Source organism: Equus asinus, chromosome 20 (genome assembly GCF_041296235.1).
Source record: "Equus asinus isolate D_3611 breed Donkey chromosome 20, EquAss-T2T_v2, whole genome shotgun sequence".
NCBI classification, from domain to species: Eukaryota; Metazoa; Chordata; class Mammalia; order Perissodactyla; family Equidae; genus Equus; species Equus asinus.
Window position 1 is genome coordinate 12,883,576 of NC_091809.1, and position 12,744 is coordinate 12,896,319.

Consider the following 12,744-nt stretch of genomic DNA (forward strand, 5'->3'; position numbering starts at 1 on the left):
CTATCATCTATCTATTTATCCATCTATCATCTAGCTATCCATCTATCTATCCATCTATCATCTATCTATCTATCATCTATCTATCTATCCATCTATCTATCATCTATCTATTTATCCACCTGTCTATCTATCATCTATTTATCTACCTACCTATCCATCTATCATCTATCTATCAGTCTATCCATCATCTATCTATCATCTATCTGTCATCTATCTATCTATCTATCCATCCATCCATCTATCTATTATCTATCATGTGTCTATCATCTATCAATCTGTCTATCATCTATCTACTATCATCTGTCTATCATCTATGCATCCATCTGTCTATCTACCTATCTATCCATCTATTTATCATCTATCTGTCTATTTATCTACCTATCTATCCATCTATCTATCTATCATCTATCATCTGTGTCTGTCTACCTATCCATCTATCTATCTATTCCTCCATTTATCTATCCATCTATCAATCCATCTATCTATCTATCATCTACCTATATGTCTACCTACCCACCTATCTCTCTCCCAGTAACCGCCACGCAGACGGCAATGTTGAACACCTGCAGCCTGCAGAGGTCCCACGGGCCGCTTCTCAGTCAATATCCCCCCAGAGACAACCTGTGTCTGACTTCGAGCACCATTCGTCAGTTTTTCCTGTTTTTGAACTTCATGTAAATGGGGTTGTAAGTCGGTCCCCTGACGTTGCGTTAGACTGCCTTCCCCTGGCCATCGTGTCTGTGAGGCTCATCCATGTGGATCAACAGTTCCCTCCTTTCAACGCTGTGTGGTATCCCTTTGTATGAACACAGCACAACTTATTCACCCATTCTCTTCTGGAAGGGCATTTAAATCATTTCCAGTTTTGGCTGTTACGAGTAAAGCCGCCGTGAACATTCTAGCACACATCTTTCAGTGGGGATGGAGAGAGTTATTCCTCTGGGGCACTCACCTAGGAGGGGAGGGGTGGGGACATGGCGTAGGCATGGTTGGCTCCAGTGGATCAGGCTAAACAGGATTCCAGAGTGGCTGCTCCGCTCTGCAATTTGCGCTGCCACCATCAATGCATGGGAATTCCAGGGGGTCCCCATCCTAACCAATGCTCAATGTTGTCGGTCTCTTTAATTTTGGCTATTTAGGGGAGGGGACTGTCCACCTGTGGTTGAAAAGATAACAGTTAACATCGTCAAGATCAAGGTTAAGATCATCAGTCTTGAGTCCTGTTGATGGCACATACGCTTAATGGGATCCCATGAGAATGGCCTTTTGCCTCCAAACCCAAAACGCCAGACCAACCACAAGAAAAACAACAGAAAAACAGACAAATTGAGAGACAAAATACCTGACTGATCGTCCTCAAAACTTTCAGGTTATCAAAACCCAGGGAAGTCTGAGAAACTATCACAGCCCAGAGGAAGCTGGGACAGAAAAGGGACGTTAGGGGAAGACTAAGGAAATTCAAATCAGGCGTGGAATTTGGTTAGTAACAATGTATCAATGTTGGTTTCTTAAGTGCAACAAATGCATCATATTAATGTAACATGTGAAAAATGGGGGGAACTGGGTGCAGGGTCTACAGGCGCAGGAAAACTCTGCACCATCTTTGCAACTTTTCTGTAAATGTAAACTATCCCGAAATTAAGCACCTTTGCGACTTTTCTGTGAATGTAAACTATTGTAAAATTAAGCATGTGTTTAACAAAGATGCGAGCGTATTTCCTGGACTTGAACGTGCCTGGGTTTCTTTTCATCTTTACGGTGCTCTTGCCAGCCCCTCGGAAGGTGTGGTCTGTCGGCAGGTGGTTTGCTGTAGAGCTGGAGACAGAGATGGTGGGTGGAAGTCTGAAGCCTCCAGAGGTATTTGGAACCATAGGAGAGGTTGGGCCAGGTCCCTTAGGGACTGAATCCGATGGTGCTGGCGCCCTGACTTTTTCTCTTGGATGTGACCATTTTGAGACGCTACAGCCAGGATCTGCGACTGGAGCCTGAGGACTTATGTGGGACTGTGGCAGGCCAGGAGCACCCGGGACTTCATACCTCCACCCCTCCTCCACCCCTCCTCCAATAACTGATAGGAGTCGATGCATAAGGACCCAGCTCCTTCGCCTGCCCCTCGGGTGGGTCACTTCCCGTGTGCGTTTGCACCGTGGCCCAGAGTCTCTGATGGCAGAGCTCCAGTTGCCCACCGAGGCAGCCGGCGTGGCCATGCAGGCTTTCGTGCTGCCTTCTCACCCCTTTGTCATCTCCGCCCACTTCATGTTGTTCTCTGCACCTTCAAATCAACAACTTGCACCCAAGTCCTCGTTCTCAGCATCGTCTCTGGGGAACTCAACCCATGACAGGGACCTGACAGGGGCAAGAGGAAACGACTCAGAAAAGGGCCAGCTTCACGGGGGAGGTGATAGAGGCCGTCACACCTGGGGGCCAGTCCCACCTCTCCAGCTCTGAGCGGCGGGGGGGTGGACGTAGGTGTTCGTCATTTCATCTCCAAAGCTGGGCTCAGCCTTGCCAGGCTGCTCCATGATGGGTCATCTCTGGGGATGCAGAGGTGACCAGGATAGGGTCCCCGCCCTCACAGGATTCGAGGAGAACCGGCCAGTCAGAATGGTGTGAAGCAAGGTCTCCCCCTCGGCGCTGTTGACATCGGGGCCAGGTCACTCTCTGTAGGGGGGCCGTTCTGGATGCTGCTGGGTATTGCAAACCATCCCTGGCCCCCACCCACTCAAAGCCAGGAGCACCCTCAGTGTGACAGCCACAGATGTCCCCAGACATCACCCGGCGTCCCCTGGGGGCAGGGTCACCCCAGTTGAGAACTGTTTTGAAACAGCCTGCATCCCCCCGGGGCCAGGTCTGCCCCTCTGGTTTCAGCACCTGCATGGAGAGCTGCCGCGCCCTCCACCTCCTTCTTCAACGGTCTCGGTGACATCATCCCCTTAGCACGAACTGCATCTCCTCAGTTTATTGTTTGCTGCCCTCTCTAGAACCCAGGCTTTCTGAGGACGGGATTCTCCTGCGGTCTCCCGGCTTTTTGTGTGCCCAGCCCCTAAAAGAGTGCCTGCTATGGAGCAGGAGCTTCATAAATACTAGTTGAAGAAAGGAGTCGAACGAGGGAGGAGTGGATGAATGAATGAGGGTCATAATGCAGGAAAGAAGGAGGGGAGAAATTTCCTTTCAGGCTGCAAGGGGGATGGAAGACCAAGTGGAGGGTCTATCCTACATAGAGTGACCAACCGTCCCGGTTTTCCTGGAAGGGAGGGGTTCCCCGATTTCCAGCGCTAAGACTGGACAGTCCTGGGCAAACCAGGGTGCCTGGTCACCCTACCTAACCACAACAATTCCAACAGCAAGAGTGATGGCAAATTACTTCTATTCACCAGGCACCGTTCTAGCACTTTCTATGTTAACTCATACAGCTCTCACAAACATCCCGAGGCAGGGACTGTTGGCACCACTGTTCAGAAGAGGAAGCCGTCAGAGGCTGAGTGACTCACTGAAGGTCACCCGGCAGGGCAGGGCAGGCCAGGATTGGAATTCTGGGTGGGTGTAAGCACATTCTGGGGCCTGGCTTTGTCTGGGGGAGTCCAGGAAGGTTCTGGAGGAAGACTGAGAGTGACACCAGAGGGAGAAGCCTGAGGAAGAATGTTCCATGCAGGGGAACTGCGTGTGCTGATGGCCCCGGGCCCAAGGTCACACCTGGCCAGGGCTTGCTTGACATTCCTCCGATGGTGGGGAGTGGGCATCGGGAGGGGTCCGAAGGGGAGCAGCTATGAGCCGTTCTCTGGTTGGCTGCCTGAGTCAGGGTCTGAGAGGTCCACGGGGGGAGAAAGAGGGAGAGGAAAGATGGGGTCAGGGAGGGAATGAGGGGCGAGAGGAAGAGATGGAGGAGGAGGGAGGGGAGAGAAAGAGAGAGATGGATGGAGACAGAGAGATGAGGAGAGAGAGAGAGGGAGAGAGAGGCAGAGAGAGAGAAGGAGAAAGAGAGGAAGAGACAGGGGGAGAGAGGGTGGGGAGACAGAGAGGAAGAGCGAGAGAGCGAGGGAGGGAGGGAGAGAAGGTGTCGGCGAGAGAGACAGACACAGTTTCCTGAGACACTTGCTGCTGTGTCCTATGGGATGAAAGCTTAAAATAGCTCCCAGCGCCGGGAGCCTGGGAGCCGGAGCCCGAGGTGACTGGCTCTCCTCGCTGGAAGGAGGAGGGGCGGTCTGGGCTCCGGGTTTCTCAGTCTGGGAAAGGGGGTGCCAGGCGGAGATCTGACTGGCCGTCGTCAGCTCACGAAGCTGAGCCCTTCCGGGCTGTGCGTTGTGGGGGGTTATCTCTCTTCTGGGTCTTCCTCTGCTGTCACCTGGATGGCCCCCTAGTCGCCTCACTCCTCCTGCTTCTTCCCTTATCCGCCCCCTCCAACCTCCCGATGTGTCCTCACAACCACCAGGGGAACCCATTTTTACAAGGCTCTTCATGGATAAACATACAGAAAAAGTGCATGATGGGTACTTTTTCACAGAGTGAATGTCCCTGTGTAACCGCCGCCCCCACACCCCCAGGGTAACCTATGTCCCGACCTCAGACAAACAGGAGCTACCCATCTCCTTTCTCAGCCCTGCTGCTCTGCTCCTAGCACTGGCTCCAACCTCCACCCCCCACCTCTCTCCTGTGTGCCCCTGGGTGTGCTGCGGCACCTCTCTGATCCTCAGGTGCCTCACCTGGGAAAAGCAGCACCACCTGCCCCGCTGGGAAGATGTGGTATGGAAAGCGAGGTATGGAAAGGGCAAGAGGTTGGCTCCCTAACCGGCACGTAGCAGGTGCCCTATTGTCATAGTCTAACAGCTGGCTCAGTGAGCGACCTCCAGACGAACAGAATCATGGGCTGCGTGTGTGTGCGCACACACACACACACATGTCGAGATAGAGTTGTGTCTACACACGCTCTCTATACACACATATACATCTGCAGATTTTCCTCGACTTGTGATGGGGTCGCCTCTCGATAAATCCGTCGTCAGTTGAAAATATCGTAAGTCAAGAATGCGTCTGATCCGCTGGCCACCATAGCTCAGCTGAGTCTCTGCTGCACGTACTCAGAACACTTACGTTCGCTACGCTTGGGCAAAACCGTCTCACGCGAGGCCGAGTTTATATCAAGTGTTGAATATTTCCTGTAATATACCAAAGATTGGTGAAAGTGAAAAGGAACGGTGGGATGGGTCCGGCGTGGCTGTAGGGTCCAGCATGATTGTAAGTGTATCGGTTGTTCACCCTCGGGACGGCGTGGATGACTGGGACCGGCGACTGTCCAGCATCACGAGAGAGAGCATCGTCCGGAATATTGCCAGGCCAGGAAAAGGGCAAAATAAAAAAAATCGAAGTACGGTTTCTACTAAATGCGTCTCGCTTTCGCACCATCGTAGAGTCAAAAATTCGCTAAGTCGAACCATCCCTAAGTTGGGGACATTCGTATACATATACATAGATAGGGTTTTATGTTAGGGAATTGGCCCTCCTGACTGTAGAGTGGGCAAGTCAGCCGTCTCTGGGGCGGGACCCCAGGCTGGACACCAAGGAAGATGTGACCCTGCAGCTGTAGTCGGAGGCCATTGAAGGCAGAAGTCCTCTTTCTGGGAAAATTAATTTTTTTTTTTCTCTTAAGGCTTTCAACTGATTGGACGAGGCCCACCCACTTTATAGCAGTAATAATCTCCTTTACACAAAGTCGACTGATTCAAATGTTAATCTCATCTGGAAAATACCTCCGGGTCACATCAGGAATAACGTTTGTGGGCTCCGGGGCCAGCGGAGAGGACATATCAGAGTCACTATCCCCTTGGCATTTATGATACTCTCCTTATTTTCCCCCACGATCACTGTCATTACTACTCCAATTAAAACGGCAGCTCTGTGCGGGGGGGGCGGGGGGGTCGTTCCTTTTTGCCCATGCTGAGAGCCCCGGATCTGGCGCCTAATAGACGCTCCCTAAACGGCATTCTTGTGGAGCAGATCGTGTACTTTGCGCGGGCGCGGAGGCGGGACTCGGCCCAACCTGTTTAATCAGGAATTATGGCTTTATTAGGGAGGGCCGGCGCCAGGCCTCCGAGGGCGGGGCTCGAACCCGTCACTCCAGCCTCCGTGGGGTCTCCCCGGGTCCCCGCTCCGGGCCGGCGGGGGCGGGCGAGGGCAGCCGAGGACGCGCGTGCGCGCGTGTGTGCGTGCGTGCGTGCGTGCCTGCGGGCGAGCCCACGGGGCGGGGCGGCGGGGGGGTGGTGCGCGAGGCGCGGCGGGCGGGGCAGCGGGCACGCACCGCCTCCTCGCGCCGCTCCCCCCCCGCGCGCGCGCGGCGAGTGGTTCGGCCCGGCCCCCGGCTCATTGTGCTCGCTTCACGCCGGCCCAAGATGGCGGCGGCGCTGGAGGCCCCGGGCCTGTGACCACAAAGAGGGAGCCGGGGGCCGGACGGGAGCGCGGCGGCGGCGGCGGCGGCCGAGGCCCAGGCCGGGCCCCCTCCCCCCAGCCTCCCGCCCGTCCGCCCGCCCTCCGCGCCCGCCCGCCCCGCCCCCGCCGGCGGGCCCCGCCCCTCCCCCAACCGCCCGCCTAGCATGGTGCGGCGGCCGCGCGCGCCGACATGGGCGAGAAGCTGGAGCTGAGGCTCAAGTCGCCCGTGGGCGCCGAGCCCGCCGTCTACCCGTGGCCGCTGCCGGTCTACGTGAGTGCCGCCCCTCCGCGCCCCTGCCCCGCCGCGACACCCCGGGCCCGGCGTCCCCAAGCCGCTCCGGGGACCCCCGTCCCCGCCCCGCCGGGGCCCCGGCCGTTCCAGCCGCGCGCGGACGGCGGGCGCCGGGGACCCCCGCGCCTCCCGGGGCCGCCCGAGTCCCGGCTGCCGTTGCCCCGGCGGGGCGGGGACCCCCGGTCCCCCCCGGTTTCCCCCGTCTGTACTTTGCGTCTTGACGTTCGGGGTTTCGCTCTTGTTTTTGGGAGTTTATTCCCTGCTCTGTCAGTGCGCCCGGATTTTTTATTTTTGAGGATACCCTCTCCTCCTCCTTCCTCCCGGCTGTTTCAAGGAGGCATTTTGTCCCCCGGTCGGGAGTGGGTGGGCTGGCCGGACCCTTGGGAACGGGGCGTTCTGTCGCCCGATCTGGAGTGGGTGGGCTGGCCGGACCCTTGGAAACGGGGCGTTCTGTCCCCCGATCTGGAGTTGGTGGGCTGGCCGGACCCTTGGGAACGGGGCGTTCTGTCCCCCGATCTGGAGTGGGTGGGCTGGCCGGACCCTTGGGAACGGGGCGTTCTGTCCCCCGATCTGGAGTGGATGGGCTGGCCGGACCCTTGGGAACGGGGCGTTCTGTCCCCCGATCTGGAGTGGGTGGGCTGGCCAGACTTTTGGAAATTAGATATTCTGTCCCCTTAATCTTGAGCGGGTGGGCTGGCCGGACCCTTGGAAACCAGGCATTCCGTCCCTCGGATCTTGAGTGACCCTTGGAAAATGACAGGCCGAGCGGAAATTTACAAAGGCGTCCCCGGGGCGATTCCAGATATGCGGGGCGCGGCGCGGGCGTCCCGGCCTCTGGCCCCTAGGGTGGCGGCGTGGGGCGAGTGTCTGTGTCCCCAGGTCCACGCTCGGGCTGGGCGCTGTGCCGTTGGGAGGGAAAGCGCAGCCGGCGCCGTGGGCGGGCGTCTTTGGGGCGCCCTTTCGCGCGCTCGGCTTACGGGGTGGGGGAGTGGGGGGGGACACGGGGCCTCCAGGGGACCCGGCGGGGAAGCCCGCGCGCCCCGCCCCTCGCGCGCGCTCCGAGCGTGTCAGTTTTTGGAAACGTCGCGGCCGGGGGCGGGGTTGGGCGCAGGGACCGCCCGGGCGCCGGTGCTGGCACCTGGCCCTGGAGCCGGGCGTGAGGCCGGCTCTGGGCTCCGGCTTTTCTGGTTGGGCAGCTCCTCCCGGCGGTGGGCAGGGCGGGGAGACGTCCAAGGCGACGGAAACGGAAAGCGGGGAGAGCCTTCAAACGGACCGGTCCTCCGGCCCCCGCCTCCCTTCCCCGGCGCAGCCAGCGCTCCTCGTGCGCTGGGAGGCTGGCCGGTGCGTTGTTTAAAATTTGATTATTGCTGGATCCTCAGCTGACGTGCGGTGTGGTTCACTCCCCTTAGCGGGCAGTTGCAGGAGTTTGGACAGATCCCCGGCAGTCAGGCAGCAGAGCTATCTGTCACCCCTCAGCGTCCCTTCGGCCCCTTACCCCAGGCCACCAGTCGTCTCCTCTCTGCCCCAGCGGTTGTGCCTTTCCAGAAAGTCAGAGACATGGAATGAACAGCATGCGGCTTTTTGATTCCGGCTGCTTTTCACCCAGCAAAACGGGGCAGAATTGTCTGAGATTCATCCGTGCTGTTGTGGGCCTCACGAGTCCCTCCTTTTTCTTGCCCTGTCTTATTCCACTTTCCTGTTTATCCATTCGCCTGCTCTGGGATGTTTCCAGTTTTGGGGGGATTACGAATAAAGCTGTTCCAAACATCCAGGGCAGGCTTTGATGTGAACTTGAGTTTTTGCCTCACCTGGGAAGATGCTCCGGAGTAGGACTGTGTGTGTTTAACAACATTTCTGTGTCTTAGAAATTGGTATTTTTGAGTACTGGAGGAGTTAAGAAACCCACTGTGACCCAGCATCCGGGCATTGGGTGCTAAGATGGGAGTTCATCTGGAGACGGTCACGTTGTCCCCCTCTCTGTCTGTTATTCGGGATGGAGCGAGGACACTGTGTGTGACTGACTCCCTGTTGTAAATAAGGCCTCCTGTGTTGGGCACTGGCGGGACCTGGCTCTCCAGTGGTGGACGGTTCTGAACGCAGAGCGCCTCCCCCGCTGGCCCGGGCCTCGCTTGGCAGTGTGTGCTGCCCGCCTGGCTGGGTGCTCCGCCTGCGGTCAGCAGGCCCTCTCCTGGTGTGGTTGTCCCGCCACCAGGCCAGCGGGCGGGCGGGCCCGGGGAAGTTCTCAGCCAGCTGCAGTGCGAGCAGCAGCCTGCCTACGGCGTGGTGGTGACGTCTGTTCACCCCCCGTGTCCCCACTGAGGAATTTTGCTTTCTCACAGGAAACGAGGGGGCGCTGCCTCGTAAGAGCTCGTATTTGTGATGACTCGACGATGAGCACATTTAGAAATTGGGCTACTTTAGAAGCTTAACTTTTCAGAAGGTCAGATGACTCATGTGACCGGTCGTGTGAAACGACTGAGCCTGTTTGTCCATTTATTCATTCATTCCGCAGGCACGTCCTGCGTATTGACACTGTTCCCGGGCACGGAGGACAGTAGACAATGTCCTTCTCCAGAAAGTCGTAAATGAAGGAGGGTAGGTGATCTGGAAACACAAGCTCGGCAGAGTTGGAGTGCGGTGTAGATGGATCGCTGCGTCCCAGAGGGAGGGGCTGGCCGTCCTGCCCTGGGGGAGGTGTGGTGGCTTCTCAGAGGAAGTGCAGGCAGCCTCGACTGTCCACACTCGGAAGCGTCCAGCCTCGGAAATGGGTGTTTTTTTTCACAGTTGACAAATAAGAGGGGGAGGCAGGGCGAGTTTCGCTCCTTCGGTGACTTGGGTTCCTGGACAGCCACTTAGAGTTCGTGGTGGCCTTTCTAAAGCAGTTCGGCCCTTTTGGTGGGAAAATGAGGTCTCAGCCTGGAAGGGAGTCAGTGGTCTCTTGGGTTGCCAGGCCGGCAGGGCAAAAGCCTGCGAGGGCGGGTGGCGGTCCTTCCCCTCCGGACTTACTCAGGCCGTGGGCGGGGAGCGGCCCCAGCGTGCCTGTCCCCGCCCTCTGCTGCCTCCGGGGAACCCACGCTCTCTGATGAATGCCCTTAACTCGGTCAGTGAGTAGTAGCAGAAGTGGGCGGGCGCGTGAGCCATCCTTCCCTGTGACTCAGAAGATATTTTCTGATCTGACCTCCGCTGAGTGACTCGTGCGTAATCGGCGCTCAGGTGGAAGGCTGGTTAACCCTTCCTCCACGTCGAGGAGGTGAAGGAGCCACTTCAGAAGGGGAAGGGGCCTGGAAGAGCCGTGAATTCCACGTGTGGCTGTTTGTTTCCACGCTCTGGTCCTTAAGATCCTGATGGAGAGAGGCCAGAGGGAGCCGGGGACTTGGGATAGTCACTAGGGAGGTGGTGGCCGAGCTGCAGGGGCCCCGGACCCTCTGGGACCTCCGTCCTTTTTTTCTTAATTATGCTTTTACATATAAGATAATCACAGATTCTCCCACAGCGGTAAGAAATGACTCCGAGACACCCCATGTTCTCCTCACCCAGTGTCCCCCAGTGGTGACATTTTACAAAACTAGAGAACAAGATAATTAGATCGGTGACGTTGGGCCAGTCAAGGTACAGAGCATGTTGGGGTCCCCTTTTGAATGCGGGGCCTGCAGGGTGCTAACCGGCTGCATCCGCATCCCCAGGTCCCGGCCCCAAGCTCTCCTCTTAGGAAGCTGCTCTTGCTCTTTCTTTCTGACGTCCTGGGGCTTCTGGCGCGTTCTTCCCACTGGGAGCGAGCCTTGGCCTCCCCGGCCGTGGGCTCACCTTCCCGGTTCCTTTCTCTCGCTCAGGCCGGGTGCCTTGAGCCTCCTCTGTTCCTTCAAGCTGTCCCTGCCGTTCCCACAGCTGGGCTCCTGCTAGTCCGCGTCTATGTGGCCTTGAGTGATTCTCGGGTGTTTACCGAGGACCTGCCGCATTTCGGGGGGTGCCGCACAGGGGTCTCTCTGTGGCCCTCCGCAGCCCGCATACCCCGCTCACTGTCTCGCCTGCCTCTGCTCCCTGCCCTTCCGGTTCCTTCTCTTCCTGACCTGCCTTTCTCTTTCCTTCCCCGATCCTCTCTTCTCCCCACCCTTGTCTCCTGTGGCAGGGCCTCGCCTGCGGGCTCTGCTGCAGGGCCCCTGTGTTGACCGGTCCCTCTGCCGTCTGCAGCCCGGCACCTGGGTGCTGCAGCGGGGCCACCCGTCCTAGCGTTCTTACGACCTGGAGGTTGGGAGGTCGAGGGCTCTGCCGCCTCACCTGTATGATAGATGTTAACTCTCATCACACTTTTGTCACTTAAAAACCCAACACTCGGGGCCGGCCCAGTGGTTAAGTTCGCACATTCTGCTCTGGCGGCCCAGGGTTCGCCGGTTCGGATCCCGGGTGCGGACATGGCACCGCTTGTCAAGCCATGCTGTGGTGGGCGTCCCACATAGAAAGTAGAGGAAGATGGGCAGGGATGTTAGCTCAGGGCCAGTCTTCCTCAGCAAAAAGAGGAGGATTGGCAGCAGATGTTAGCCCTGCCATAACACTTTTGTCGCTTAAAAACCCGACACTCCTTGTTCCGGGGTGGGGAGGGGCTTCCAGGGGCTGCCCGCCAGCAGAAGGAGACGGTGGCATGTGGCCCGGCTCGGAGGCCTCTCTCTTGGAAGGACTTCTGCTTTGGACGGCTGTGTTGGCTGTGATCTGTTTAGAGTGGGTAACGGGATTATGTCCCCCTGGGCTGCCTGTGGCTCGCCGAGTGTCCCCTCGTGCTTGGCTGAGCCCTCCTTCCTGGTGAGTCATTGCTGGCTCTTGTCACTTCTGTCTTCATCTGAGCAGAAAGCATCCCCTGAGAGCGGGGCTGAGTCACAGGTGAGGGACTCAGAAGCCCTGAGAAAGGCTGGCGCTGCCCCCTGCTCCCTCTGTCCCCTTTTGCAGCGTGACGTTATTTTGGGGGCCATGTACGCGTAGTTCTTAAAACTAGTGAAGTTGAAAAGCACTGCCTGGGGGAAGCTGACTTTTTCTGCAGCTTCTAGGGGTGCGTTTGACACCGTGCTCCTCCCTGAGCTCTGGGAGCAGCGTGTCCCCAGCAGGTGTCCCCATAGTCGCTGTGTGGGTCTTAAGTAACTGACTGAGAAGTCTCTCTGGTGGCCGCCCTCTCTCCTTGTGCTGCCCCCTGGCACGGGCTGCAGGCCCAGAGCCTCTGATGTCTGAAGACCAGCCCACTGAGAGCAGAGTTAGGGCAGGAGCCCCGGGACACTCAGGAGGGCTCTCCAGCACAGGTGCGTCCCCAGGGGTCCCATGTACAGACCAGGGCGCCACGCATAGAGGTCAGGTGAGCCACCCGGGGTCCCGTGTCCAGAAGCAGCACAGGTGGATTCAGCCTCCTGTTCGTCCCGACCGCACGCCTCTACGTGGCAGGGCCGAGCTTGGTGTGACGTCTGCTGTCACCATTCTCAAGTTGCTGGCTGTTTGAACGGGGGCCTGCCTTTCCTCTTGCTGCACCCCACTAATCTGTTGTCCCCTGCCGCCTCGGCTGTCTGACCGCCACCTTCAGCCTGGCCCGCACCGCCGGTCCCTCTGTCTCTTCCGGCTGCCGTCTCTCTGCTCTGCCCTGAGGCGCAACCTGACCCCTCGCCTACCCCCGAAGTCTCTGCCTCGGGTGGGCTCCCAGCGTGTCGCCGCCCCTCTGGGGACCGACGGCCACCTGCCTGCTCTCCAGGCTGATCTTAGGGGGTCAGCCCCTCCCCTGCCAGGCTGTCCCACAGTTGGATTTCCCTCTTCATTTATTTGGACACAGGGCCTCTCTTTTTTGGGTTTTTGCTTAGTTTGAACTGGTAAAGGTGAGTGATGATTTATCGTTGTAGATCCTTGAGTTGGTCATATTAAGAATAAACGATAAATTAATGTGAACTCAGCCTGATGCTGTGCTCCTTGGTTAAAGCAGTTGAGACCAAGCGTTCACTTTGTTACATGGCCACGTCGTAACATCTGTGAGAGGGAAGCTTCTGGATGAAATCTAGGGTGGTTAT

The 12,744-nt window shown here is 57.7% G+C and overlaps 1 protein-coding gene across 5 annotated transcripts in view; it reads left to right on the top strand.

The window, feature by feature from the left end:
* The first annotated feature begins 6,369 nt into the window (after positions 1-6,369).
* The window catches only part of DOT1L (DOT1 like histone lysine methyltransferase), a 68,510-nt gene continuing 62,135 nt past the window's right edge, over positions 6,370-12,744 (top strand). For 2 of the 5 annotated variants that reach the window (XM_070491664.1, XM_070491665.1), the window contains exon 1: positions 6,370-6,691. In XM_070491664.1, the coding sequence (XP_070347765.1) occupies positions 6,611-6,691 (81 nt within the window). In that variant the 5' untranslated portion in view covers positions 6,370-6,610. The remainder of the gene's footprint in view (positions 6,692-12,744) is intronic. The other 3 variants (XM_044752594.2, XM_070491666.1, XM_070491667.1) reach the window with 3 other exon arrangements.